The sequence below is a fragment of the Aquarana catesbeiana genome, linkage group LG04 (assembly GCF_042186555.1).
Source record: "Aquarana catesbeiana isolate 2022-GZ linkage group LG04, ASM4218655v1, whole genome shotgun sequence".
Lineage (NCBI taxonomy): Eukaryota > Metazoa > Chordata > Amphibia > Anura > Ranidae > Aquarana > Aquarana catesbeiana.
In genome coordinates this window covers 423503637-423530520 of record NC_133327.1, presented here as the reverse complement: position 1 = coordinate 423530520, position 26884 = coordinate 423503637, and the positions used below count along the sequence as shown (strand labels likewise).

Here is a 26884-nt window from a genome sequence, read left to right as displayed (position 1 = left end):
TATAAAAAGTCCCATCACAAATAGTGCAATACCAAAAAAAAATTAATTAAATATATATAAAGTTCATAAACCTAAAAGACTGATCCAGAATCCGTGATGAAAAAGATCCAATCTCCCAAGAGGTGAGTGCACCCAAGTGAATATGAGGCTCCTTACCGACTCAGAAGACCACAACGGTCTGACCAGGCATATGGGAGATTAAAGGTTTCCCAACAACCTATACCGGCAACTGGGTCTGCAGCTAAAGCTGTATGGCTCCGGGAATAAAAACAAGAAAGGCTACCATAGTGTAATTGTTCCAACCAATAAAAATGTAATGAATAAAAGATGCACTTACAAACAAATCCAATAAATCTACCAAATCTACCAAAAAACCTCTTCCTCTTAGCATTTTTTTTTAGTTTGTATAGACTGATGATTTTTAAGTATCCTAGGACATAAACTGATGCTTACACACAAAAGAATGTATACTGAAAAAGGTAAATATGCAATAGCCGTTTATTTGGTTGTGAACACAAATGTGAGTCATTTAATCATGCAACCACCAATATGTAGTATTTAAATATTGCCACAAAAATCAGCTCTCTCCATAAAGGAGTTTGAAGCAATCACATAAAAATATAATTTCAGCTTGCATGTACAAGTTATATACAATGAGTATCTTGCTCTTTGTATAAAAACAAACAGCTCATTCATACAAATAATGAACAAAAAACACACAGAGGAAATGCAGTAGATATTTGATTGTCAAAAAAAAATAAAATAAAATATATCATTAAAATAGTAAAGGAGGAGTAAACACATAATGGCATAACCCAAGTGGATCAAACAGTACAAGCATCATTTGAACAATATAAGCATCAAGTTTTGATCACTGACAGTATTCACATATTAGAACGAGAAATACAGTAGATATTTGCATAACAAATACTGAGCCTTTTAGACAAGTTTATGCTTTTTATTTTTCAGAGGAATGGCAGACCCAAGTTGTCTCACTTTTCAAGCATTATTACTGCTCTGGCAGGCTAAAGAACGCCATAATAAATCTTAATAAATAAACTTAAGAACCTTAAAAGGGTTCTAAAGATTTAAGTTTTTTTCACCTTAATGCATTCAATGCACACTTATTCTTACCTGAGCTCGATCTGATCCAGCGATGTGCACAAGAGCAGCAGCTCTCGCTGCTGTCTCTCTCCTTCCTGGGCAGATTGATAGCAGGGGGAGCCATTGGCTCCCACTACTGCCAATCAAATGCTGTGCTGAGAGAGTCACAGCTGCCCGCTCTTTCAAAAGATGCAGACAGGGCGGTTTGGAAGCGAGCCGGCACGGGTGCCCCTATACCTAGAATGCCAGACAGGGAAGAATTTAAAAACAAAATAGAAACGGTTTGGTATGTCATATTTGAAAATAGGGGAAAATAAATAAAAAATCTGCTCCCAAGATTCAATAAAATTTAAAAAATGTAACACCAGTGAATTCTTTCAGCTTTAGATAGACGAAAGTTTATCACTCTGATACATATTTGAGGCCCCGTTTGGGAGATTTATATTCACTTCCCAGATGCAATGTTGTCACCAGACAGAAAGTGAGGAAAACTCAGCAACAGGGAAAACAAAAATGACACTAAACATGGGTTCAAGCCTTCCCACACTTCTTTTTAAAAAAGGAAGTGTGTTTGTGCGGGGGGGGGGGGGGGGGGTGGATCTCGGACCTTGCTGAGGTTTTCTCTTACTTCCTGCTCTGGAAAAACGCTATCACCAGCACGGGAAGAGTAAGAAAATCTCATCAACGCTCAGGACAGCAGTAAAAACTTAATAGAAGCTAAAAAAAACTTTAACCCTTTCCCCACTATATTCAAAACTAAAACATGATTTTCCTAGAGATACAAGTCTAAAACCGGCCATAGACTGTTTGAATCGAACCATGTATGGGCAGGCTGATTGTATCCAAGTTGACCAACTGATCAACTTTGGTACAAGCAGCCCGTCAGATTTTTTCATGCAATTATTGACAGCAGCTATAGCCGCTAGCAATAATCGCTTTGTGTTCTCCCGGCCAGGAGGGCTCCCCCCCATGCATCGTTGACTGTGTTCATGAGGGAAATCTAGCAATTTTTTTCCTGCAACCTGTTCCTGAAAGAAAATCACTCCATCTATGAACGGCTTAAGTAATCAGGTTATATGATTTTAACAGCTTCGCATTTTAAAACAATGTTCTACATTCTTGTTAATCAAGAGTTCTTATTTAAAAACACATTTATTTAACCCCACTTCCCAATTCTATAGAAGCAGTAATAAAAGCAGTCATGCTTTTAACCAGACTAACCTTTCTGCCAGCAAAAAGCTATATTGCGATTACATAGTCATGCCAAGTATGATTGATCATTTCAGTGCCTTAAAAGAAAGAGCTTTTGCCTACAGTAAAGTTATTTACTCAGCAAGCTATCAGAGGGAGAAAGGAATCTCATTAACAACATGAATGAACCTTCTTTTAAAGACACTTCAAGGAATGATGATTGATGTGATTATGATATGCCATGCCCCCACACCTTCACCAAGGGTTGTGAACCTAAAGCTCAGTACACACAGGCCGAATGTCAGGAGACAATGGCAGGTTAAAAAAAAACAAAAACAAAAACAAAAAAAGAAAAAAAACACCTGGACAATATTCGGCCCGTGTATGTCGGTCTGTCTAATAGAAGCTGGCCATTTGTCCGGCTTCTGTCGGACGTGCATGCTGGAAAAACAGCACTGATCGGAGTGTTCTGGCGGGGGGTGGTGTACAAAACACAACAGCTTAGCAGGGAAGATCACAGAAATAACCTTGCATGGTTAGTACAGCGGCCCCAACCAGCAGGTTTGTCGAAAAAAAAAAAAAAAGCCTGTAGTGTGTACCCGGCTTAAAAAGGTAACTACAGATACAAGATGGCACAGGCTGGCCGCAAAACCTATTTCCTTACAAAATGATTAATGCACATTCACTATAGCTGATGTGCAAGTTTGTGCTGATGGAAGAGGTAGGGGAGAACTCTGCCAGTTTACCTCAGCCCTGGCCTGTTTTGGGGAGAGCAACAGCAGGACAAACCAAGCTGGCAGACCGACCTACTCCTAAATGGGTTAAGAGTCCTAATTCATGGTGCTAAATACATACAGCATTTAAGACGCCATAAAGTGCACTTTAGGCATGCTAAAGCAGCCTCTCAACCAATTTTACTGTATGTAATTTCGGTATACCTTAAAGCATTTTTTTACTCAAAGACAAAAATTATATTGTAGCTTATCAATTCTTAGATGTAGTGGCTGTATTTTTCACCTGGTAATCCTAAGAATAAATCTGTTATTTTTCAGCTTCCTTTAGAAGACCAAGCTGTCCCACAAAAGTGTCAGAGAGTTGAGACAAACCATTTAACACTGACAGGGGTGATTACAATGGCCAGCTTTTATTTTATTTTTTTTTATTTGTTTGCAGGAAGTCCATCTAATGCTGCGTACACACGGTCGGACTTTCCAGCAGGAAAAGTCTGATGGAATCTTTTCATCGGACATTCCGATCGTGTATGGGCCTCATCAGCCTTTTTTTTTTTTTTTTTCGAAAATTCTGACGGACCTAGAAATAGAACATGTTTTAAATCTTTCCGACGGAATCAATTCCTATTGGGAAAACCGATCGTCTGTATGCAGTTCCGACGGACCAAAAACGACGCATGCTCTGAAGCAAGTCTGAGACGGCAGCTATTGGCTACTCGCTATTGAACTTCCTCTTTCTAGTCCCGTTGTACGTCACCGCGTTCTAGACAGTCGGACTTTGGTGTGATCATGTGTAGGCAAGACAGTTTCAGCAGAACTCTGTCGGAAAAACTTTCAGAGTTTATTCCGACGGAAAAAACGGTCGTGTGTACGCGGCATACATCTGCTAGTGCATCTAATACTATACTCTCCCCAGATTGACAATGCTGCTGTCCAAAGGCGTGTCCATTGCTCCTCCAGTAGCGCAGAGACACTCTAAGACAGAAAGCATGTTACTGGCCCGATCTCTAGGTGAAAATAAAAGGAAAACAAACCTAAAAAAAAGAGAACAAATGCAGCCACCACATCTAAAGGATTGGTAAGCTGCAATAAATACAATTTTTGTTTTGGGGGTTTATTACCACTTTGAGCACTATGTATCACAACTTAAGTAATAGTGCACCTCAAAGAATCAGGGCAAAGGAATGCTTACAACAAAATGACAGTCTCCTTAGCCCACCCAAAACAACTGCATCCGGCAAATAGTCTCTTATGTCAGCAGACACCCTTACTGACAATTCTTCAGCCTGGGAATGGAAGCATCAAAAAAAACATTCATTTCATTCACAAATGTGAAAGTATGAGGTATAGAAGAAGTAAACATATCACATAATAAAAGAAGTTCAAGTTTACAAATTGTTTAGAATACTGTTAGCAGACAAAGAAAAAAATATATATAGTTTAGAAGAAAAACAACAAAAAAACAAACAAAAAAACCACATAAACAGGAGATATGGGTGTTTCTTCAGTTAGCTGTTGTTTTGGGGATATCCTGAACATCTGCTAAGTGAAGCTTTTGTCTGTGAACCATGCTGTTAAAGAAAATCTCAAAACAAAAACAACCCCCCCCCCCCACAAACACACTAGAGCTGCGCGATTCTGGGGAAAATGAGAAACGCGATTCTTTTGCTTAGAATAAAGATTGCGATTCTCTCACGATTCTTTAAAATGGTCAATTTAAAAAAGAAAAAAAAATCAGTTGTAGACGGCGCATGCGCAATCAACACACCGCTCGCTCCCGATGCTCGGGGCTGGTTATTCATTTAATACAGCAAGGGGCGGATGCTTTTTTCAAAAGGGGCAGATGTATGGTTATAAAGACAGCAAGGGGGGGATGCTTTTCTCAAAGGGGCGGATGTATGGTTATACATTGAACACAATCAACACAATGCTCAGGGCTGGTTATTATAATGGGCGGATGCTTTTCTCAAAGGGGCGGTTGCTGACGTCAGTTTCGATATCGGCGCCATTTGCGTTCCACACTGGTTCCGACGGGGAGATCTGGAAAATCGAGCTAATCCAGCCTGGAGATTGCGGGGGGTGGAGGGGTGAATCGAGATCGCGATCTTTATACAATTAATCGTGCAGCTCTAATACACACACCTAAAACATACATACATCATTGCTGTAATTTTTTTTTTTTTTTACGTTCTTTCAAAATTTTCTGTCAAATGCAAATTGCAAGAACTTTTTAAAACTGTCAAATAATTTAAAACATCACAATCTTTGGCATCCACTGCAATAGGAGTTTAATTAAGGCGAGATAGTCTAAGACTCATCCATTTCTATAGGGAAGCAGACTTTGTGGCTTTTGTCAATAAATTACTAAGGGGTATTTCACAGTGGTGGCAATTTTTTTTGGAAAATTCTTTTTATTCACATTTTTGTACTTACAAACAATAGCAATACACAAAATAACCCAAAAAACATTCCCCCTCCCCCTCCCTCTTCCCTATTGTGCAATGTCCCAATATTACAGGCAGTCAAACACAATTAATTGCCCTTCCGGCATACTTGATTCAGTTTACAGCATGGACATAAGTGAGATATAAAGCAGTAACCGCAATCGCCCTGTTGCTACTAAAGCTGTCCGGCCTCTTCAGTCAGCGCATATTCCCCTCATGAGAACATTTAGCCCTTCAAACTTAGCGCATCTCACACTGTATCCTCCAAGGAGAGCCAGCATTGCCACACCTTCTCAAATTTTTGGGGGCAACCTCTGCTCAAGTATGTGCCTTTATATAAAGGCAACACTTTATTCACTATGCCTTTCCAGTAGGCCAAGGATGGAGCCTCAGGTTTTTTCCAACATAAGAGGATGGCTTTGCGTGCATAAAACAGAGTGAGGGAGAGCAAAGTTCTCTGTGCTCTCAGCGGAGCCACTTCCTCCACCAGACCCAGCAAACATACTGATATCATCTTGGCAACTGGTAATGACATCAGTCCCTGGATGGTTTTGGTAACCCCTGTCCAGAATTCTATTGGCTGGCAATGCCAGAATATATGATCGAAGTCCTCCCCTGCGGCGGTACAACGTCAGCAAGTTGCATCATCCAAGCCATATATACTAGCTAATCTTGCCAGATTATAGTATACCCTGTGAAGTATTTTGAATTGAATATACCGATCCTGAGCCGATACCAGGACCTGCAATGGGTGGTCCCACATATCGTCTCAGTCGTCCCCTTGAAAATTAGGAACTAATGAACTCCATTTTTCTCTACATTTGCTGAGTGCTGGGGGTCTTTCGGTGAATAGTTCCTTATATGTTTCTGACAGCGTCTTTTGTACGGATTCGTCAGAGAGCAACTGTTCCATGGGTGAAGCCTGAAGTTTCACCGTGCCTGTATCAAATTGTGTGTATCAAATTGTGTGACAAATGTGTGCCGCAGTTGCAGATAACGGAAAAAGTACCAATTTGGGAGGTTATGTTTTTCCTTAAATCTGTCAAAAGAAAGCAGTTTCCCCCCTCCCACGATGTCTTTCAATTGCTTAATATCTAATATTTTTCCATTTCCATAACTCTGTGAGAGCCGCTGTCTCCGCCCAAGCTGATAACTCAACCGACGCTGCTCTCCTGGAGTTAGAGGAGTCCAGAGCCGTATTTAGTATGGCATTGAAATCACCCGCCACAATAAGCAGCAGGTGCAGGAAGGGAGCCAGCTTACCCAGTGGGTCATACAGTACCTGAATTTGAAATGGTGGGGGAACATACACATTAACTAGCACCATCTTGTGCCCATAAATGTCAGCTACAACAATGGCATACCGGCCTCCTGGATCCGTGATAACCTGGCGGGACGGTTTTGCTAATCAAAATAGCCATTCCTCTGGCGTACGAAGAATACATAGCGTGTATGGCACGTTGGATCCAGGAGCGCTGTACAGTAAGAATCCTATTACCATCTAAATGTGTTTCCTGTAAGAAAACAATATGCGTTTTAAGTGGTTTCATGTATTGGAACATTAGGGCACACCGAAATTGATCATTTAGGCCTCTAACGTTCCAAGACAGTAAATTAAATACAGTTCCTGCCATAGATAAACCTTAGTAAATAAAACAACAAGTGGCATGTTCGTAATATAGTTTCTAGCGACCAATAAGCACTGATAATGTCTGTCCAAGGTAGCCCTGGGCATTTTTTGGGACATTGCACATGTAAAAACAGACCCCCCCCCCCCCGCCCTAAAAAAAACATGTAACTCCCTGCTGCTGTGCATTCACAAATACACGCAGCTTGGCCCCAAAACTAGTCCCAACTTAACCACTTCGCATCCAGGCCATTTCTGACACTTCGCTCCTACATGTCAAAAATCATCATTTCTTTGCTATAAAATTACATAGAACCCCCAAACATTATATATGTTTTTTTAGCAGAGACCCTAGAGAATACAATGGCAGTCATTGCAACTTTTTATCTTGCACGGTATTTGCGCAGCAATTTTTCAAACGCGTTTTTTTTGAAAAAAAAAACAGTTTCATGCTTTAAAAAAAAAACAAAACAGCAAAGTTAGCCAAATTTTTTTGCATTGTGTGAAAGATGAAGTTACGCCGAGTAAATAGATACCTAACATGTGACGCTTCAAAATTGCACACGCTCGTGGAATGGCGCCAAACGTTGGTACTTAAAAATCCCCATAGGCGACGCTTTAAAATTTTTTACTGGTTACATGTTTTGAGTTACAGAGGAGGTCTAGGGCCAAAATATTGCTCTCGCTCTAACGTTCGCGGCGATACCTCACATGTGTGGTTTGAACACCGTTTTCATATGTGGGCGGGACTTACGTATGCGTTCGCTTCTGCGTGCGAGCTCACGGGGACAGGGGCGCTTTAAAAAATTTTTTTTTTTTTTTTATTGTTAATTTTACTTAAAAATTTTTATTTTTACACTTTAAAAATTTTTTTTTGATCACTTTTATTCCTATTACAAGGAATGTAAACATCCCTTGTAATAGGAATATGACACGATCAGTCCTCTTTACAGTGAGATATGGGGTCAATAAGACCCCACATCTCACCTCTAGGCTGGGAAGCCTGAAATCAAAAAAAAAAAAATAAAACGATCGCCGCTTCACAGCCGAAGCGGCGCCGTTTTTTTTAATGCAGAGGCCGGGCGTGACGTCATAACATCGCGCCCGGCCTCCGAACGACCATAGAGACTCCGGCGACCATCTGGTCCGCCGGAAATCTCTATGGTGAACATCCGGCGCCAGCGGATCCGCTGTCCGACTCACCGATCGCTGAGGTGAGTCGGTAGAAGCACCGGAGGGTGGCGGGAGGGGGGGGGACGACGTCCCCTCCCGCCGCCCGTAAGAACGATCAAGCGGCGGAACAGCCTCTATGATCGTTCTTATGGTGTACGGAATCGCCGGCTGAAAATGCCGGTATCTGAATGATGTCTGTAGCCTCAGACATCATTTAGATATAAGCCCCGAAAGTCGAGGACGTCATATGATGTCCTCCGGATGGCAAGCGGTTAAAAGTGAACGTAACCTAATAAAAAAAAAAAAAAAAAAAAAAAAAAATTATTAGGTCCAGATCATTACAATCAATCCAAAAAAAAAAAAAAAGAACGGTTTGGAAAAAAAAAAAGTGTATGTTCTTGTTAAACCTTCTTTCCGTGCCCCTAAGAAAGAGAAATGGCTTCACTGCACCCCCACATATATTCAGGAATGTCTGCATCAACAGCACCCCATGTGAGAATTCCGACAGCAGGAGTGTGAAAACATGAGGCTCATGTGATGTTAGGATGTCTCTGTCCTGCTGTCCAAGTAGTGCAGGTGACCAGCATAGTCAGAATCTCAACCGTTAGGGTGTCTGTGTAGCCTCCATTATGCAGGCCGCCCCCCCCCCCCCCCCCCCCGTGAATAGCAAAGTCCCCAAACTGGAGGGAGAAAATTTGAACCCCCATTTACCGTTTCACAATGTGTTGATCCACTCATTGGCTTCTTCGGGCGTATCGAAGAATCGGACTATTCCCTTATGTGGGATCCGCAGCCGGCTGGGATATATAATGCCGTATTTGATGTTCTTCTCCCGGAGACGGAGTCTCACCTCGTTGAAGGATCTGCAAAGTTTTTGAACCTCGGCCGAGAAATCTGGGAACAGCATCAGTTTGGTATTTTCATACGGTAGTTCAGGATGCAGAATGCCTCCACCAGGATCATATCCCTATCTCAGAAATTCAAAAGTCGCACCAGGAATGGTCTAGGTGGTGCTCCCTCCGGGCATTTCCCTGTGGGTACTCTGTGTGCCCTTTCAACAACATAGGTGGGTGGCATATCAGGCAAATTCAGCAGTTGTTTAAACAGCTTTTCGGCAAAGATGGCGGGCTTCTGACCTTCTGGTAGGCCTACTACGCGGACGTTATTTCACCTCTGCCTGTTCTCAGAGACATCCATTTTGTTTACAAGTGAGCTCACCAGCGATTGTAATTCTGCGATTTGTGCTGTATGCGAGCCCTGCTGATCTTCCACCGTGCCGATTCTGTCCTCTGCTTCAGTGATTCTTCCCCTCATTTTATCCAAATCATGGCGGATCAGGGTACACTCTGACGCCAGGTGGTCAATACGCACCATCATCATGGATTTGAAGCCCTCAATATGGGCTTAGTAATGGCCTCTGGTGCTGTCTCCAGTTCCGCAGGAGAAAGGGCTGCTTCATGCACATCAGGGGAGGATGTCATGGCTGAGGGTGATGCTGAGTTTCCCGGGCTCTGCACTGTCCCTGGCCCGCTCCGTACACCAGAAGTGGAGGCCGACATGGTGTTGGGTAAGTTCGCCGCCCGTCCCCCCCAGAGCGTTGTGGCTTAATGTCCTGATTAGGTTTACCCCAGCTTTTAGTTGACATGATCGCCATCATGGGGGGGGGGGGTCTCAGACACTGGTGGGAGTTGCCATGGTTGGTGCGGGTGCCGTTAGACAGGGTGATTTTTCACAGTGGTGGCAATTTTAAAGTGTTACTAAACCCAGGACCCTGCATTCACTATATCTGGTCTCTCACAGTACACAGGACATGGAAATGCAATTGTTTAGTAAATATAAACTGCTAAATACCTTTTCTCATCGGCAATATATATCAGTCTTGTGACTTCTATCAGTTTCTGGTTAAAGCTTGTAGGAGGCGTTTTCATTCTCCTCTGACTGTCCTATGAGGCTGCAGGACCCCTGACCCTCTGTCTGGACAGAGCCGATTGGCCCTGTGCTGATCACATGCACCCTCCCAAGAAAAAGAAAAGGAAAAAAAAAACTAACAATACACACCAAACTAAGCATGTGCAGAGCGACTCCAAAGGCTCTGTCTTATCAGGAGATGGATTGGGAACAGCTGAAGGGGAGGATCAGAGAAGACAGGATCAAACAGCCTTTTTACACAATGCAGAGGATTAACCCCTTAACTTTCACAGCGAGTATAACAAGCATGCTTTTCTGCATATACAGAATGATTTTTACTGTTGTGGGCTTAGTAACACCTTACTTAGCTCGGGTTGCAGAGAAAGTTAAACTCGCACACTGATATCAATGTGGCCGCACCGAAAGCCAAACGCTTGTAAAATGGCAATATTTGCAGCTTTGGTTCCGTTTTCCATTACTATGTAGGGCAGGGGTGCTCAAGTTTTTGAAGAGCAAGAGCCACTTAAGTGATTTGGTAACCAGTCACAGGCCACAATGAAATGAAATAGCTCAGAATTTCAATTTCATTATTTTGAATAGCATAATGATAATAATGATAATCCCAATCAGCGTACACCGCCTGTTCCAACAGGCGGGTGTAGAGGGAAAGTCTGTGCAACCTGAAGAGGCCTCAGAGATCCCAAAGAGGACCAGGGGGGCTCAGTCACCTCTGCAAGAGGCAACTTAAAGGCAGAAAGAACCATTTTGGTCAGAGTCAGGATCAAAAGCCTCTGAGAGGCAGACATCGACTGGATATCTTCTTGTCCAGATTGCTCGGAAGCAGACTCATCTGCCGGGCACTCCACCGAATCCTGAGCTTTAAGCTCCTCCCCATCCTCAACCCATTCCTGCTCCAGACTAGGAGACTCCAAGGAGGGGGATCTGTCATGCTTCCTGCCACCCTGCGGAATGGAGGCAATCATGCTAGCAATCCTGTGCTCTAACCGGGCTAGGGCTGAGGACAGTTCATCCTTATCGATAAAGGGTGAAGCAGCAGTGTTCACTCTAGGTACAATTCCAGATAGGCACAGCGGCTCAGATTGCCCAGAAACCTCTGGTCCTTCAGGGGATACAACACTAGGGATAGGACTAGGTTTATCAGGAACTACTGACAACATAGGTGTGCCCTTCCCTGTGGTGTTAGTCCCACTCCTCTTTTTGGAAGACATTTAATAGCCACAAAGAGTACTTGGGTGTAGTATTAAAACACCTAAGAAGGAAGACCCTTTAATAGGGCTCACCAAGCCCCTATGCAACAATCCTGCTAAGCAACACCTGGTGACTCACGTGAACCAGGTAAGGAAAAATGAACCACTGCAAGTGTCTGCTCAGAGCCTGCTCTGTGTCCCACAGCTGCCTTCTGGAAGCACCGCATGCTTGGCCTACACAGCTTAAAATAAGCTGGGTGTGCGCCAGAGCGTTCTGTGTGTGCGCACCCATGTGCGCAGTCCCGGCGAATGGGCGTGACGGTATTCGCGTACGACGCAAATCTTCGTGCGCCCAGATAAAAGCTACAGTGCTTGTGCGATGAAGCCACATGCGTCATGGCTGCCAAACAAACTGCTCTTGTGAACGCACGTGCGCCAAGGCAAAATGGTGCACCATAGTGCGACATAAACAGGTAAAAAGCAGCCAGACACAAGCAAAAAATAAATAAATAAATAAAAAGGTACACTTTGTCAACAACCACAGCCAGCCCAAAACTCCCCCATATGGTCACCGCACACAGGTGTCCGGCTTTTAGCTAGCTTGACTGATTTGTAATAATCACTGGGACACTCCACAATTATAAAGTAAAATAAACAGGCGCGGGGCCAGTTAGAAACTAAGGGCCCAATCTTCACCCTTCACGGCGGGTTCCTGTCACTTGGACCTTCAAGGACTGGGTACCCTTTTCTTGTTTGGGGTCCACTCCCTTGGACCTGTACAGCACCCTGCAGGAAATGCCTTAGCACTGTAGTGTCCAAGATTTCCACTCCGCAGGGTCCAGCGCCCAGAGGCCACATTACGGCAAAACCTCGCAGGATCTCGAGTCTTTTTGCGAGGCTCAGGTACCATTTATCTAAGCATAAAAGCCTGTATCAAATGGATCCGATCGGTCAATCCCTTGATTCATTTTGGAACCATTTGTGGGACTAGAGACCTGGAGCTCAGAGAGCTCAAACAAACCGTGCCATCCACCTTGCAGACACTGGTAAAAAACTAAAGTACTTCCTGTATGGGAGGGGGTTATATAGGGGATCACTTCCTGTCTGAAGACCTTTGGTCTACCAGTGTCCATTCACCTGATGATGAATTATAACCCAGCAGGTAATGAATATTAGCCTGACTCTGTGTCCCATGATGTATGAAAGAGATTGATTTGTCTGCCCTTATTGAAAATGGCCAGTGCGAGATTAGGGATGAAAAGAAAAATAAAGTACGCAAAGAATAAAAAGCTTGCAAAATTATCTATAAGCATCTGTTTCTGGACCGCCATTACTAAACATTTCTAAAGATGCATTTGTAATTTATAAGAATGAGGTTCCTTTTAAGACACACACACACATTACCCTGCATCTTCTAAGGACCTCTAAAGTACATAAACTGCATAAGAAACATTATAAACCCCTTTAGCTGCCACCGGCATATGGCATATATCAGTAGTAGAGTGGGAGTTTACACACACTACCAGCTGCTGTAGCATTCATGTAAATCTGATTAGCCAACTGTCAGGTACAGTCACCCAATCGTTTCCATGTAACCCTAATACATTAGCCCTACCGCTATGTTTTCCAAGCTCTGCTGTCTCACCTGCAGATCCAAGACTGGCATGGCGGGTGCTGCCAGGTAGGGCTGAGGGAGACCAGATGACATCCAGTTGCTGATCTCCCCTATCTAGGAAGGAAGCAACAAATATTGTATTACATCACTTTTGGATTCAGCGGTCATTTCCCTAGCCACTGTGGCCAGAGAAGAAGCTAATGGAACGTAATCTACGCAATTAGCTCAAATGGAGAACAGGTGAGAAATCACAAATATTTTTTAAAATTCTGAACCCTCAATCCCACATACGAATATAAACATGTGTTGGGGTGTCTATGCACGAAAACATTGATTGCGCTACATGTTACATATCGCATCCAGCAATAATTCTAAAGCGATTATTCATGGTTAACTCTAAACTTGTGACCTGTAGGGGCTTTTAAACAGTTCCCTATAGAAATTTTAGCGTACCAACGTTTGTTGCCATTTAAAAGGTGCATACAATTGTAAGACTTTACATGTCAGGTATCTATTTTCTCAGCGCAGGCTCATGTTTTATATTTTTTCAAATCTTGGGTAATAAATTGCAAATGCGTGTCCTAAAATGACCTTCTGTGACATTTTACTCTGGGATCTCTGCATTCAGAAAAAATATATTTTGGGGGATTTAAGTAATCCTCAGGCCTACAAGAATTTTTGTGTGCTAAAAAAACAAACGAAAAAAAAACAAAACACAAAAACAGCTCTGACAGCAAAAGTGTTAAAGGATACATAGATGAATTCAGCTCTTCAAGCTGCAAATAAAAGAAAAGAAATTGTTAAATGTCAAAAAAAAAAAAATACTTTAAATAAACTAAACTAGTATTATTTAGAAGGACCACTATAGGGAAAAGTTTGCATCCTGTTAACCCTCATGTGATTAATATCTGTAATAACAGTACTGTATATGAATACAGTCTTCACCTAAAAAGGGTAAATTCTGCTCTTCCATCTCCTCTCCATTTGGCACTTTTTGGGGGGGGGTTGGTACCCGATTTTGACAGCTCCCCCACTTCCGTCCGGATTGCCACAGCGATCTGACCGGAACTTCGTTGCCCCCCCCAGGCCTTCTGGGACACATCACAGTTCCCAGAAGACTGCAGGACCATGCGCAACTGGAAGCTGGTTGTGAAGCCACAAGGCTTCACTGGCGTTTTCCCTTATGCCAAGTACACTAGTAGTTTTTTTCCCATTCAACCCCGTGGGTTTAACAGGAAAAAAAAAAAAAAAAAAAAAAAGACCTGACTGCTACAGTTCGAGCCGCTGTACAAACCATGTACAAACCATGCAAGGTCTCCCCCCCCAACTGAGCTGTTGTCCCCACCAGTACACTCTGATCAACGCTCTCTGCCATCGCCATTGGCTGAGAGCGCTGACCGGGAGACAGTCGGCTGCTGGTTTTCCAGCATGCAAGGCCTGCTTCTGTCAGACAAACTGACATACACATGTCTGCCTTTTTTTTTTTTTTAAACCAACCGTTGTCCACCGACATTTGGCCCGTGTATACCCGGCTTTAGTACAGATTCCGGTGCCCAGGTCTGGGGGGGCAGGAGCTCCTCTTTAAACCTTTCCCACACCTATATGCAAAGCCAAGCAGTCCAGCAAAAGTGACATTTACAGAGGTTGGGACATACACCACTGAAGGTTCTTACAATGATCACCTTTTATTCACATATATAAAAAAAAAAAGAAAAAAAAAAGGGGATGTTGTTCGAACTGCTTTAAGACCCTGTGCTCCCCAATGCATCTTGCCCACAGAGGTGCGCTGCACAGTACAAAAGTGCATTGCAGTGCACCATCACAAAAGTGCAGGCCCGATATCTGGGTTGCTGAAGTGCATGCCAGCCATTTTCTTTTGAAAAAAACATGCATACTTTAACACATTGCACCTCAGTGGTTGGACGTGAACCTAGCCCTAAAGTATTAACCTGCCGCGTTAATGCTAGTGACTGACTGCATCATATATGTCAATTTTTATTTTCTTCAGAGTTTCAAATTAAGCCCATCCACTGATTTCTGTTTCGGATGCATGTCAGTAAGGCCGATTCATCTTGTGCTACCTCTTAAAGACCCAAAACGACACAGAAATTCTCAGTTTTTGTTCCTGTCTACATCCCATGCCATCACGTTACACTGCCGGGTTTTCCACTGATTGTACATTATGGCTGGTCCAGGAGAGGACAGTCTCATTTCAAATTAACGCATTCTTCAACTTGCTGGCATATATCCAAAAATACGTATTGGGCAAGCTTAAGCTCGCCATTTAAGCTCGCATTAAGCTTGCTCGATCATTTTTGTTTTGTTCAGCCAATTGATTCCTTCATCCACACAAGCAAGGAAGATAGGGGAATTCCCTCTGCTGGGACATTATATTCTGGCAGTGGGGAAAATTTAGAAATGTTAACTGTGAATAAGCAGTACAAAGAAAAAAAATGTACATCTGTCTTTAAATCCTTCTGAAAATAACAGCACCACTTGGTATATGAGGGTGCCTGGACACTTCCTGTGCCTCAATTCCCTCTAGTATATTTGTAGAGTGAGATCTATGGCACTGCTGCCTCAAACTGTCAATTTGAGATTGGTACTGAAATTTGGTGATGTCATAACTGTGCTGCTTACTGTTCTCTTTGCTGGAGGCTTTACTGGAGGAAGCAAAACTCTGCTCCTCTACCAAGATAGAGGTCTACACACAAATATACAGTGCAAAACATGGCATGCAAATCAGTAAATTTGGGGAAAAAATAAAAACAGTTGATGGGAGCCTACATGCAATACAGAAGACTAGCCGTTTTCCCCTTTACCTGCCTTTTTTTGGGCACAATTTTCAGAGTTCAGTTCTTTTTTAACAAAGATGCTGGTAATTTATTAGTACAAAATACATTTTTTAGAAAAACATACATCAGAAAGAAGTCGGTCAAGGTTGGAATCACTAGCAATTTTGCGCTTGTCTTCTGTCATTTCCTCCAATTCACCATATAGCTCTAGGTGAAGACGAGCCAGCTTCTCCTGCAGTCCACGAACATGTTCCATCTGTTCAATTGAACATTCATTGCCTATAGATTTAGCAGTTTGAAATATTATTAGTGAGATCAACAACAGACAATTTGTAGCATATGACATGTGTGGTAAAAATGAGAGAGTAAATTTTGGTGCCGAGATCCTGGCACATGAATGGTCGGTTTTTAACACAGAGGATTCTAGAGGAGGAGAGGTATACTGTAGGTGTAAGGCCAGAAGGAAACAGCAGGGGAGTAAAATAAGTATGTACTGCTAGGGAGGGGTATTAGGGCAAACCTGATGCTTTGGCTTGAGTGAGTAAAGCACAGGTTAGCTTTAAGCATCCACGATCTATACACCATGAACTCCATTTGACAGACTGTTGCAAAAACCAACTACCAGTGTCAGATGAGGTATAGGTTATAGAGAGAAGACCTGCAACTATCATTCCAACGCCATCACCTCCACCCCCAACCCCTGTGGGTATTGCCTGATATCATGGTAAATTATATAGGAGAGCACAGATAACCTTATAAAAACATAAAAAAAGATCAGGATTATGGCACCTGTGCCTGCATCTTTGAAATTAAAATTTGCAATGGCAGCTTCCATATATCTGTCCTAGCAGGTTATTTTAGGCAGCTAATGCTAGTTACATTCCCTGATATGCAGATGCCTACTAGAGCGAGCATGTACAATTATGTTCATGAAACATAATCATATCAAAATACATAACAGCAAGCGACTAAATATATCTGTCCATCATAGAATAAGGTTGCTATGACATTGAAAAAACACTATCGTTTCCCTTTAGGGCTGGTTCACATCAGCCTCCATGCAAAAATGAGCCATTTTAGCATGCTGGCTGGTGTCCATTGTGTACAGATGGTGCCTTGAGTTGATACAATCCAAGGGCCTGTTTACCTTTTTTTCCCACAAATGACCACCATATAACTGGTGTGCCAGTGATCTAGGACACTGGTGACAGTATGTAAGAAATTTCTTTTTTTTATTACAATTTTTTTTAAACACACTGACCAGTGCAATACAGTTTTACCACAGTAACATTAAACTACTCTGGGGAAGTGATCAGTTTTTTTCCTCTTCTTTAACGCATTATGATTGCTTATAAACAGTGAATTTCACATTTCTGTTGAATAAAACTGATTAATTCAGTGTAGTTATTGTGATTAGCTATGATTGGCCACAGCTAAATCACATGGTACAGATGGGCTGTGATTGGACTTGTCTGTACAATGTGATTACTTTGACCAATCAGAGCTAGCAACACAATTGTACATAATGAACGTCATGAAAGGAAGCCATCAATTGTTTATAACTGTCATGTGATCTGCTGTGATTGGTAACAGCGATCACATGGTACTGGTAGCAACCTGATACGTCAGGTAACAGATCGCACCACAGCGAGACCCGTGGAGCATGTGTGAGGTGCATTCCGGGAAGACGTCATATGACGTCCACCCAGAAAGGCAAAGGTCCCGCCCAGCCGTCATTTGCCAATAGGCAAGTGGTTCAAGTGACTGTAATCCCTTACATATATCCAGTGAAATGACAAACCTAAGGCAATACAAAGAGGTTAAACAAATCCTCCTACATACGTTGTACCTGTTTATCTGCAGTTTTTTCTTCTCTATGTCCGTTCAAAGTCCAGAAGTTTAAAGCTTGTCTGAGAGTTCAGAAAAAAGGGGCAGAGAGCTGAAATTACACACTTCAGAGCTCAGTGAAGAGAGCTCTAACGGCTGATTGGAGGCAAGACACAGACCCACTTCACACAGTACACAGAAACAAAGCAGAGGCTGTCAATCAGCTGGGGATACCTCCCCTGTCATCTTTTTTTCTCTTGGCGTCAGAAAAACTTGTCAGAGGTGATTCACGCTGATAGCAAAGGAAGGGGGCAGCAGACAGAGATTACACTTAGTGCTCGTATTTGAGACTTGTACATAATATAGAGGGAAATGCTTTGTTTATTTTTCATGCCTGAGGTTTAAAGTCACTTTAATTCTGTCAATCAATAACTGCTTACCCGTATGAGGTATGGGCAGACAGCTACACAGACAGCCTGCAGGAACCTGAGATTCCACCCACGATCTGCTGATCCCAGCTGCAATGCTTTACAGGCTCCCAATTAAAAAAAATAATAAAAGCAAATTTAACCTGCTAAAAGATGTGCATTTATTATTTTTTTTACAAAAGGTGAACACTGAGGCGCTTTACAGGTGCTATAGCGCTAAAAATAGTGCCTGCAAAGTGCCTCTCCTGTCACACTTCCATACTTGAGTGGTGCGCTGGCAAGACGCTTAAAAAAGTCTTGCAAGCAGCATGTTTGAGGCACTTTAGGAGCGGTGTATACACCACTCCTTAAAGCATCCCTGCCCATTGAAATCAATAGGCAGCGCCACTGCAGCGGCGCTTTTAAACTTTTTCGCCCGCTAGCGTAGGTTAAAAGCGCCCCGCTAGCGGACAAAAAGCGATGCTAAAATGACGGTAAAGCGCCTCAGTGTGACAGTGCCCTTAATGTAAACCTATAGTGAAAAGATATGTTGGCTGCCATGGCTTAACTCTCGTTTTGAAAATGCTAGATTTCCAGCTGACATGATATTTTGATATTGCCTTAGATACTGAACATGAACAAGTATGCAGCTCAGGAGTTCTCACATTTCAGTTCATCACTCTTTGGGCTTCACTAGCTGCATACTTGCTTTTGGTCAGTGACTCAAAATATTGAATTTAGAGGCAGCCAGGTAAATAGCATTTTCAAAAGGTCATCAGCAATAGTACAGTAGAACAATTTATTTCTCCCAGTACAGGTTTCTGTCAACATTAGATTTAGAGAGTCTTCCTTATCATAAAAAGGCAAAAACCATTACCAAAAGCTTGAAGTTTGCCTGAGTGGAAGTCATTGAGTAGACTCAGAAGTCCCTTCTCCATCTCCTGTACATCGGACACATCTGTAAGGAACGAGTGCTGAATGGGAGCCGATGAAGCACCTTTACTCTCTCCCTGAGATTTTGATTTCTCTTTAATGATTCTTCGGGTACAGAAAACAAACAGAAAATCAGTCTACCACCATGAACGTACACCCTCTAACAATAAATTTCTAATTCTATCTCCTGGTCAAAACATACATTCTGTATATAAAATCTTATATCTCACAGAGTCAATAATACTGGCAGCTGACAATAAGTGATAATAAGAAAGCCATCAAATGCCTGGCATCTCATGCGATTGTCTCCCTTGTTTCTGGATTTCTGAGGCATGGAAGCATTCATAATTTTGAAGCAAGACAAGTAAAATTTTTATTTGGTTTTCTCCCCTTCATTAAGCAGGCCATAGACAGTTCAAATCATAGATGGTTCAGCAATAACTGTCCGAGATTCAAACTATGTATGGGCAGGCTGAATGTACCCAAGGTGATCAGTCGACTAATCAGCCCTGAAAGCAGACTGTCTGCATCCAGGGACAATCACTCGGATATGATCGCTGCATGAGAGATTACATGCGAGCAGGCAGGTTGCTTTCAATTGGGCTGCCTACTTGCAGCTAATCACAGGAACCCCCACTGGGATTCTTGCATGTAATCACAGGCACACCTGCAAATGCACCCTTAAGGTTAAACTATCATACCATAGACTTAGGCCAGCCATACATGGATCGGTCCCTGCTGAACCGTCAGATATTCAAACCATGTATGGGCAGGCTGAATGTACCCAAGGTGATCGGTTGATCAACTTGGGTACAACCAGCCTGTCGGATTTTACATGGGATTATTTTTAATTACTGTGTTCTCCCGACAGGGGAAGCCATTCCCACTGGGAGAACACAATGGCTCCGTAGGAGGGATTCCCCTGTCACCACTCCCTGTGTTGATGGGGGAAAAAAAAAATTGAGCGATTTTCTTTCCTGAAAAACTCATGGTTGCGGGAAAGAAATTCGCTCTATGGCCGGCATTAGATCATATTTACTTATATACTATGAGAAAACAATGCAGGGCAATAAACAGATCATGAGTCACAAATCATCCATCATCCCATCCATCAACAATTGCATGGGTTATGAATGAATTCCCATAAAGACAAATGATGTCAGTCCATTATTGGTTTATGTTCTTTTACCCCAAGTAAATGCCAACACAATGAGTAAAGCTGCAGTACAATCATCTTAAAAAAGGTCAGTTTACTCAAAACCCACCAAAGAGAAGATTGGTGCTTCAAAACACCATTGTCAACCTATAACTAAAATATGAGTTTTGGATAGACTAGTCTAACAGATATCTGACCAAAATGTAGTGTTGACGATCACCTTTTCAACTTTGTTTTTTGCGCGGCTGGCTGTGGCACAGCATTTGAGAATCCAGTGCTTTTGCTAAGTGGGACAGAGTTCTTCTTGGAATTAATGAGTGGAGGAGGGTGACTAGTGGAGGATTTGGGACTCCGCCGTTTCATCTTCCTCTCATCCATGGAAGCTGAACTTTACTTCTGTATAACCTAAAAAAAGAAAAAAGGAATCAGGCTTTGGTGTATACATATTAGAGCTGCACGATTCTTGATAAAATGAGAATCACAATTTTTTTCCTTACAATAAAGTTAACGATTCTCTGCGTAACGTCTTCTTTCACATTATACAAAAAAAATTGGCTAACTGTACTGTTTAGTTTTTTTTAATTAATTGAAGTGTATTTTTTCCCAAAAAATTGCTTTTGAAAGACTGCTACGCACTTCACACCTGGATTTGGGGATTCTCTGCCATTCCTCCTTGCAGATCCTCTCCAGTTCTGTCAGGTTGGATGGTAAACGTTGGTGGACAGCCATTTTTAGATCTCTTCAGAGATGCTCAATTGGGTTTAAGTCAGGGCTCTGGCTGGGCCATTCAAGAACAGTCATGGAGTTGTTGTGAAGCCACTCCTTCATTATTTTAACTGCGTGCTTAGGGTCATTGTCTTGTTGGAGGTTAAACCTTCGGCCCAGTCTGAGGTCCTGAGCACTCTGGAGAATATTTTCGTCCAGGATATCCCTGTACTTGGCCACATTCATCTTTTGCTCAATTGCAACCAGTCATCCTGTCCCTGCAGCTGAAAAACACCCCCACAGTATGATGCTGCCACCACCATGCTACACTGTTGGGACTGTATTGGACAGGTGATGAGCAGTGCCTGGTTTTCTCCACACATACCGCTTAGAATTAAGGCCGAAAAGTTCTATCTTGGTCTCATCAGACCAAAGAATCTTATTTCTCACCATCTTGGAGTCCTTCAGGTGTTTTTTAGCAAACTTCATGCAGGCTTTCATGTTTCTTGCACTGAGTCAGGCCACTCTGCCATAAAGCCCCGACTGGTGGAGGGCTGCAGTGATGATTGACTTTCTACAATGTTCTCCCATCTCCCGACTGCATCTCTAAAGCTCAGCCACAGTGATCTTTTGGGTTCTTCTTTATCTCTCTCACCAAGGCTCTTCTCCCGATAGCTCAGTTTGGCAAGATGGCCAGCTCTAGGAAGGGTTCTGGTCATCCTAAACGTCTTCCATTTAAGGATTAGGGAGGCCACTGTGCTCTTAGGAACCTTAAGTGCAGCAGAAACTTTTTTGTAACCTTGGCCAGATCTGTGCCTTGCCACAATTCTGTCTCTGAGCTCTTCAGGCAGTTCCTTTGACCTCATGATTGTCATTTGCTCTGACATGCACTGTGACTTAGCCGCCTGACAAGTCGCGTCCCGTTCTGTACTACAGAACCGTTATTTTTACAGTGTTCTTCTAACCGCTTGCCGAACAGCCGCCGTCATTATACTGTGGCAGGTGGGCACGATCCCGGGAGCCGTTGTAGCTATGCATCGGCTCCTTTAAGCGGGATAGCAGGCGCGCGCACCTTCTCCACTGCAGGGGTCACGATGACCGCCGGCCACGAGGGGCAGAACAGGGACGTGTGTGAACACACAAATCCCTGTTCTGTGAGGAGAGACAGATCGTGAGTTCCTAATAGCTAGGAACCACGATCCGTCATCCCCTACAGTTAAAACACACAATCAGGTAACCCCTTGCATGCCAGTGACATTTATTAAGGTTGCCCCGATACCACTTTTTTAGGACAGAGTACAAGTACCGATACATTTTTTTCAAGTACTCGCCGATACCGATTACCAATACTTTTTTTTAATGTCGTGTGACAGTGTTTTTTTTTTTTTTTTTTTTTTAACAGTGCTTTTTTTGGGGAGGGGGTGAACGGTGTATGTGTGTGTGTTTTTTTTTTTTTATTATTTACAATTTTAATTTTTTAAAATAATTTTTTTTTATTCTTTATTGCAATGTGTGTTTTTTTTTTTTTTGTTAATTTTTTTAATCAGCCCTGTTGAGGGGCTTTGGTGAGATATCAGGGGTCTTAACAGACCTCTGATATCTCCCCCTTGAGACAGAGAAAGAGACAGAGGATAGAGATTCCCCAGTCCCTTTCTCTGCAGCCTCAACTGCACTGAAAATGAATGGAGAGAAGACAGCGGGTCCTCTCCATTCATAAACTGACACATTGTAATCACAGGAGATCAGTTACGTGAATGGACAGAGTCAGCTGACTCTATCCATTCACAAAGGAAGGAGGAGGAGGACAGCGGAACGGAGGGGACAGCGGAGGGGGACAGAGAAGGAGAGGGGAACGGCGGAACAGCGGAGAGGCACAGAGAAGGAGAGAGGAATGGAGGGGGACAGCGGAGAGGCACAGAGAAGGAGAGAGGAACGGAGGGGGACAGCGGAGAGGCATAGGAGGAGAGAGGAACGGAGGGGGATAGCGGAGAGGCACAGCAGAACGGAGGGGACAGCGGAGGGGGACAGAAAAGGAGAGGGGAACGGAGGGGGTCAGCGGAGAGGCACAGAGAAGGAGAGAGGAACGGCGGAACGGAGGGGGCATGGAGGAGGATGCAGTGACAGTCAGCGGTGACCGATCACCGCTGTATGTCACTAAAGCCGCTGAAAACCGCTGGGGGAGAATCTTGTAACTCCCCCACGTGCCGATCACAGCTGTCTTCTAGGTATCAGGGGAAGCATCGGGAGCATTTGCCCGAGTACAAGTACTTGGGCAAATGCTCGGTATCGGTGCCGATACGATACTAGTATCGGTATCGGGACAACCCTAACATTTATACAGTAATCAGTGCATTTTTATAACACTGATCACTGTATAATTGTCAATTGTCCCAAAAGCATCCGATGTGTCCGCCATAATGTCGCAATCATAAAAAAAATGTAAAAACAAAATTTTCGCAGATCGCCGCCACTACTAGTAAAAAAATAAATATATATAATAATAAAATGCCATGAATCTATCCCCTATTTTGTAGACGCTATAACTTTTGTGCAAATCAATCAATATATACTTATTGCAATTTTTAATACCAAAAACATGTAAAAGAAGAATACATATCTTCCTAAACAGAGGGGAAAAAATAGCTTTTTTAAAACAAATTGGGGATATTTATAATAGCAAAAAGTACAAAATTTTGTGTTTTTTTTTCAAAATTGTCGCTTTTTTTATTTATAGTAAAAAAAATAACAGCCGCAGAGATGATCAAATACCACCAAAAGAAAGCTATATTTGTGGGAAAAAAGGACGTCAATTTTGTTTGGAGTACAGCTTCCGCCCTGCAATGGAAAAGTGTAATTTCTTAAAGCGGTTGTATACCCGCAATTTTTTTTTTTTAACTCTGTAAAGCAAAAGGCATAATGAGCTAGTATGCACCGCATACTAGCTCATTATGAAATACTTACCTTAGAACGAGGCGTCAGTATCTTACCTGGTCCACGCCGAGGGAGCTGTCATGTTGCCTCGGCGTGTCTTCCGGGTATCGCGGTTCCAGTGCTGTGAGTGGCTGGAGCCGCGAGGTCATCACTCCCGCGCATGCGCGCGGGAGATTTCTTACTCGGCAAGGTCCGGCAGCTGCCGGGCTTCAGCCGAGAATCCCCTGTGCGCATGCGCTGCTGCAGTCAGCGGCGCATAGCAAGGAGAATATCTCCTAAACCGTAAAGGTTTAGGAGATATTTTTTTTACCTACAGGTAAGCCTTATTATAGGCTTACCTGTAGGTAAAAGTAAAAAAAAAAAGACTATACAACCGCTTTAAGTGTTGTCACATGAAGATATAATAAAATATGTACAAAAATGTGAGGGGTGTACTCACTTTTGAGATACCTCCACCTCCAGTCACTAAATAGGAGGGAGGAAAGAACCCTGGTGTCACACATCCATGGAGTCCTATGGTGGTATGAGAGAGACAACCTCAAATCTTTATTTTTTTTGGCAATAACATGGTGTTGGCAGATTTCTGCCAATCACAGGCTGTGTCACACCCCTCCAGCCTGTGACTTAGAATAAGGCCTGATTCACACCTATGCAGGTTGCAGTTTGCATACTCCTACATTTTTGATTACATGTTTTTTATCTATTGAAGTCCATGGAACCAAAAACCAGAAAAAAAAAGTACCTGGCCCTTTCCATAAAATGGACAGATGTGAACTACATCCACAGGAAACCATGTTAAATGGACTATATAAATGTATAAACATTGTGCGAGCTACCCTAAAATACCTCTTAGCTACAATTAGCATCAGGTGTGGTTGATTCAAAAAGGAGTGTGAAGTGCCAATTCAGAGCTGCTATGCGTCAATCACAATCCCATAACGTGTGAAAACATGTATAAAAATAACAAAGAAAAATGCAGTGCTGTGCGACTAAAATCTTAATAATAATAAAAATAATTAAAAATAATAAAATCTTAGTATAGGGACACTAAAGTAATGATATCAATAATACATAATATAATATAAAAAAACAAAGCAAAAATTTGTGTATCAAGCAAGTTCACAGTGAAAAGCCTTTGCATTGATAAGAGGTGTCCAAAAAAACTTTGTCCTCATAAATCTTCAAATCCACAAACGTTAAAGTGCATATGTGCAATAATATTCCATAAGGCGACTCTTGTGATGCAAAAATCCTGGATGATAAGAGGCTGCGTTCACCTCAAGCTGTGTGACCGCACAACTAAGTTTGGTCCACATAAACTTTTGAGCCACTCCTGCACTCTGGTTAAAGATATTTTCAGCAGGATCCCACTGTAAAATCTAGAGAGGATATCCTTACTCAGCGATGTTCGTGGATGATCTGTTGAATTTTAAAATTTTCCATCCAAAGCTTTTATAGGTGGGAAACAGCTTTAGTGTGTGCCTTGATCGGAAACGGATTCTTGAAAGCATGAGCTTGTGTTTTTTTTATATTATATCATGTATTATTGATATCATTACTTTAGTATCCCTATACTATTAAGATTTTAGTCGCACAGTGCTGCATTTTCTTTGTTATTTTTATACATGTTAAATGGACTGTAGTGTGTTTCTGCAAAACTGAAAACGCACAGAAAAAAAAAATGCATAGATGTGAACCAGACCTTAGAGAAGAGAGGAAATATCCCTGGTGCCGCACATCTACAGAGTCCTATGGTGGTGAGAGAGACAAGCTCAGCCAGCCAAACAAAACACAAAAAAAAACACTGCCTATGGAATACAGAGTAAAAATAAATAAATATCAATAAACTGTTTTAAGATGTCATACAAATATATATTATATACATATACACACACACATTTCAAATCTTTATAGTTTGGTGGATTTCTGACAATTGCAGGCTATGTCACCCCTGTCCAGCCTGTGTCTTAGAATAAAAGAGAGGAAAGATCCTTGGTTACGCACATCCACAGAGTCCTATGGTGGTGAGAGAGACAAGCTCAGCCTGGGCTCCCACCAGGCCACGCCCCCCAATGCATTTGACTCCAGGGTGGGACCAGAGAGATTCCCATGACTAGGGAGGGGGGAGAGAGTGAAACACGTTGGGGGCTTGGCCTGGCAGGAGCACAGGCTGAGCTTGTCTCTCTCACCACCATAGGGATGTGCGGCACAAAGGATCTTTCCTCTCTTGTCTTATTCTAATCCACCAAACTATAAAGATTTGAAATATGTTTGTGTGTATATATGTATATATATATATATATATATTTGTATGACATTTTAAAACAGTTTATTGAAATTTTTTATTTTTACTCTGTAATCCATAGGCAGTGTGTTTTTTTTGTTTTGCTTTTTTATATCATGTGACCAGCAGAGGACTAGAAGCTCCTCCTACTTATATTTCCATAAAGACAGGCTGGGTCATGTAACAGCTGTATATTGATTAGGAAAGAGTTTTTTTTTTTAATAAAATAATTACAGTGGCATCAAACAACAGTGTGTGTTTAGTATTACTTTAACTCATAGTATGAATTCACTGGAATTCAGCTTTTACCTCTCAATAGATTGTTTGTAAGCACTGCTTTTCCTTTCTGCTGACTCTTCAGTGTAAGCAATGAAAACATGTATAGGTTGGAGGAAAGAGTTAGTATAGGGGAAGGCTTTGTTGTTAAATAGGGAGAGCTTTGTATTTATGGACGAGTTTGTGGCAACAATCACCATTTACACCTGTGGATTGCCAGGACAGCCCTGAGAGTCTTGTTTACATTGAACAGGTGGGGCAGCCATTAGTGACCCCACCCAGCCAGCCACAGCCGGGATTTCAGGTGGAGGTCTCACCATGTCCCCGGATACCGAGAGAACACTTGTCAGCCACACACAACATAGCTTTCTTGTCACTCTACTACTACACAACCACCCACGACTGTCTACATACTCACCACTCAGCTCTCATCAGACCTTCCAGCCGACATCCCACAATGGGCTCCTCTATAATCTGCCGGGTGAAAAATATCTCAGAAAAGAAAGGTTCCGAGCAAAATAATTGTCCCTATGTTATAATAACACACTGCACTCTGCTGACCTCTACTG

At 42.5% G+C, this 26884-nt stretch overlaps 2 protein-coding genes across 2 annotated transcripts in view; both read right to left on the bottom strand.

Annotated features, from left to right (window-relative positions):
• The window catches only part of ECT2L (epithelial cell transforming 2 like), a 168022-nt gene extending 154299 nt beyond the window's left edge, over nucleotides 1-13723 (bottom strand). Inside the window, exon 1 of the mRNA XM_073627377.1 lies at nucleotides 13032-13723. The gene's annotated coding sequence lies outside the window, so the exon portion shown is untranslated. The remainder of the gene's footprint in view (nucleotides 1-13031) is intronic.
• CCDC28A (coiled-coil domain containing 28A) lies at nucleotides 481-26884 on the bottom strand. The gene is made up of 6 exons (XM_073627379.1): nucleotides 26734-26884; nucleotides 20340-20524; nucleotides 18908-19068; nucleotides 15921-16075; nucleotides 13755-13777; nucleotides 481-4585 (listed from the first exon to the last, which is right to left on the bottom strand). The coding sequence occupies exons 2-6, from the start codon at nucleotides 20495-20497 to the stop codon at nucleotides 4531-4533; spliced, it is 552 nt and encodes a 183-aa protein (XP_073483480.1). The 5' UTR covers nucleotides 20498-20524; nucleotides 26734-26884; the 3' UTR covers nucleotides 481-4530.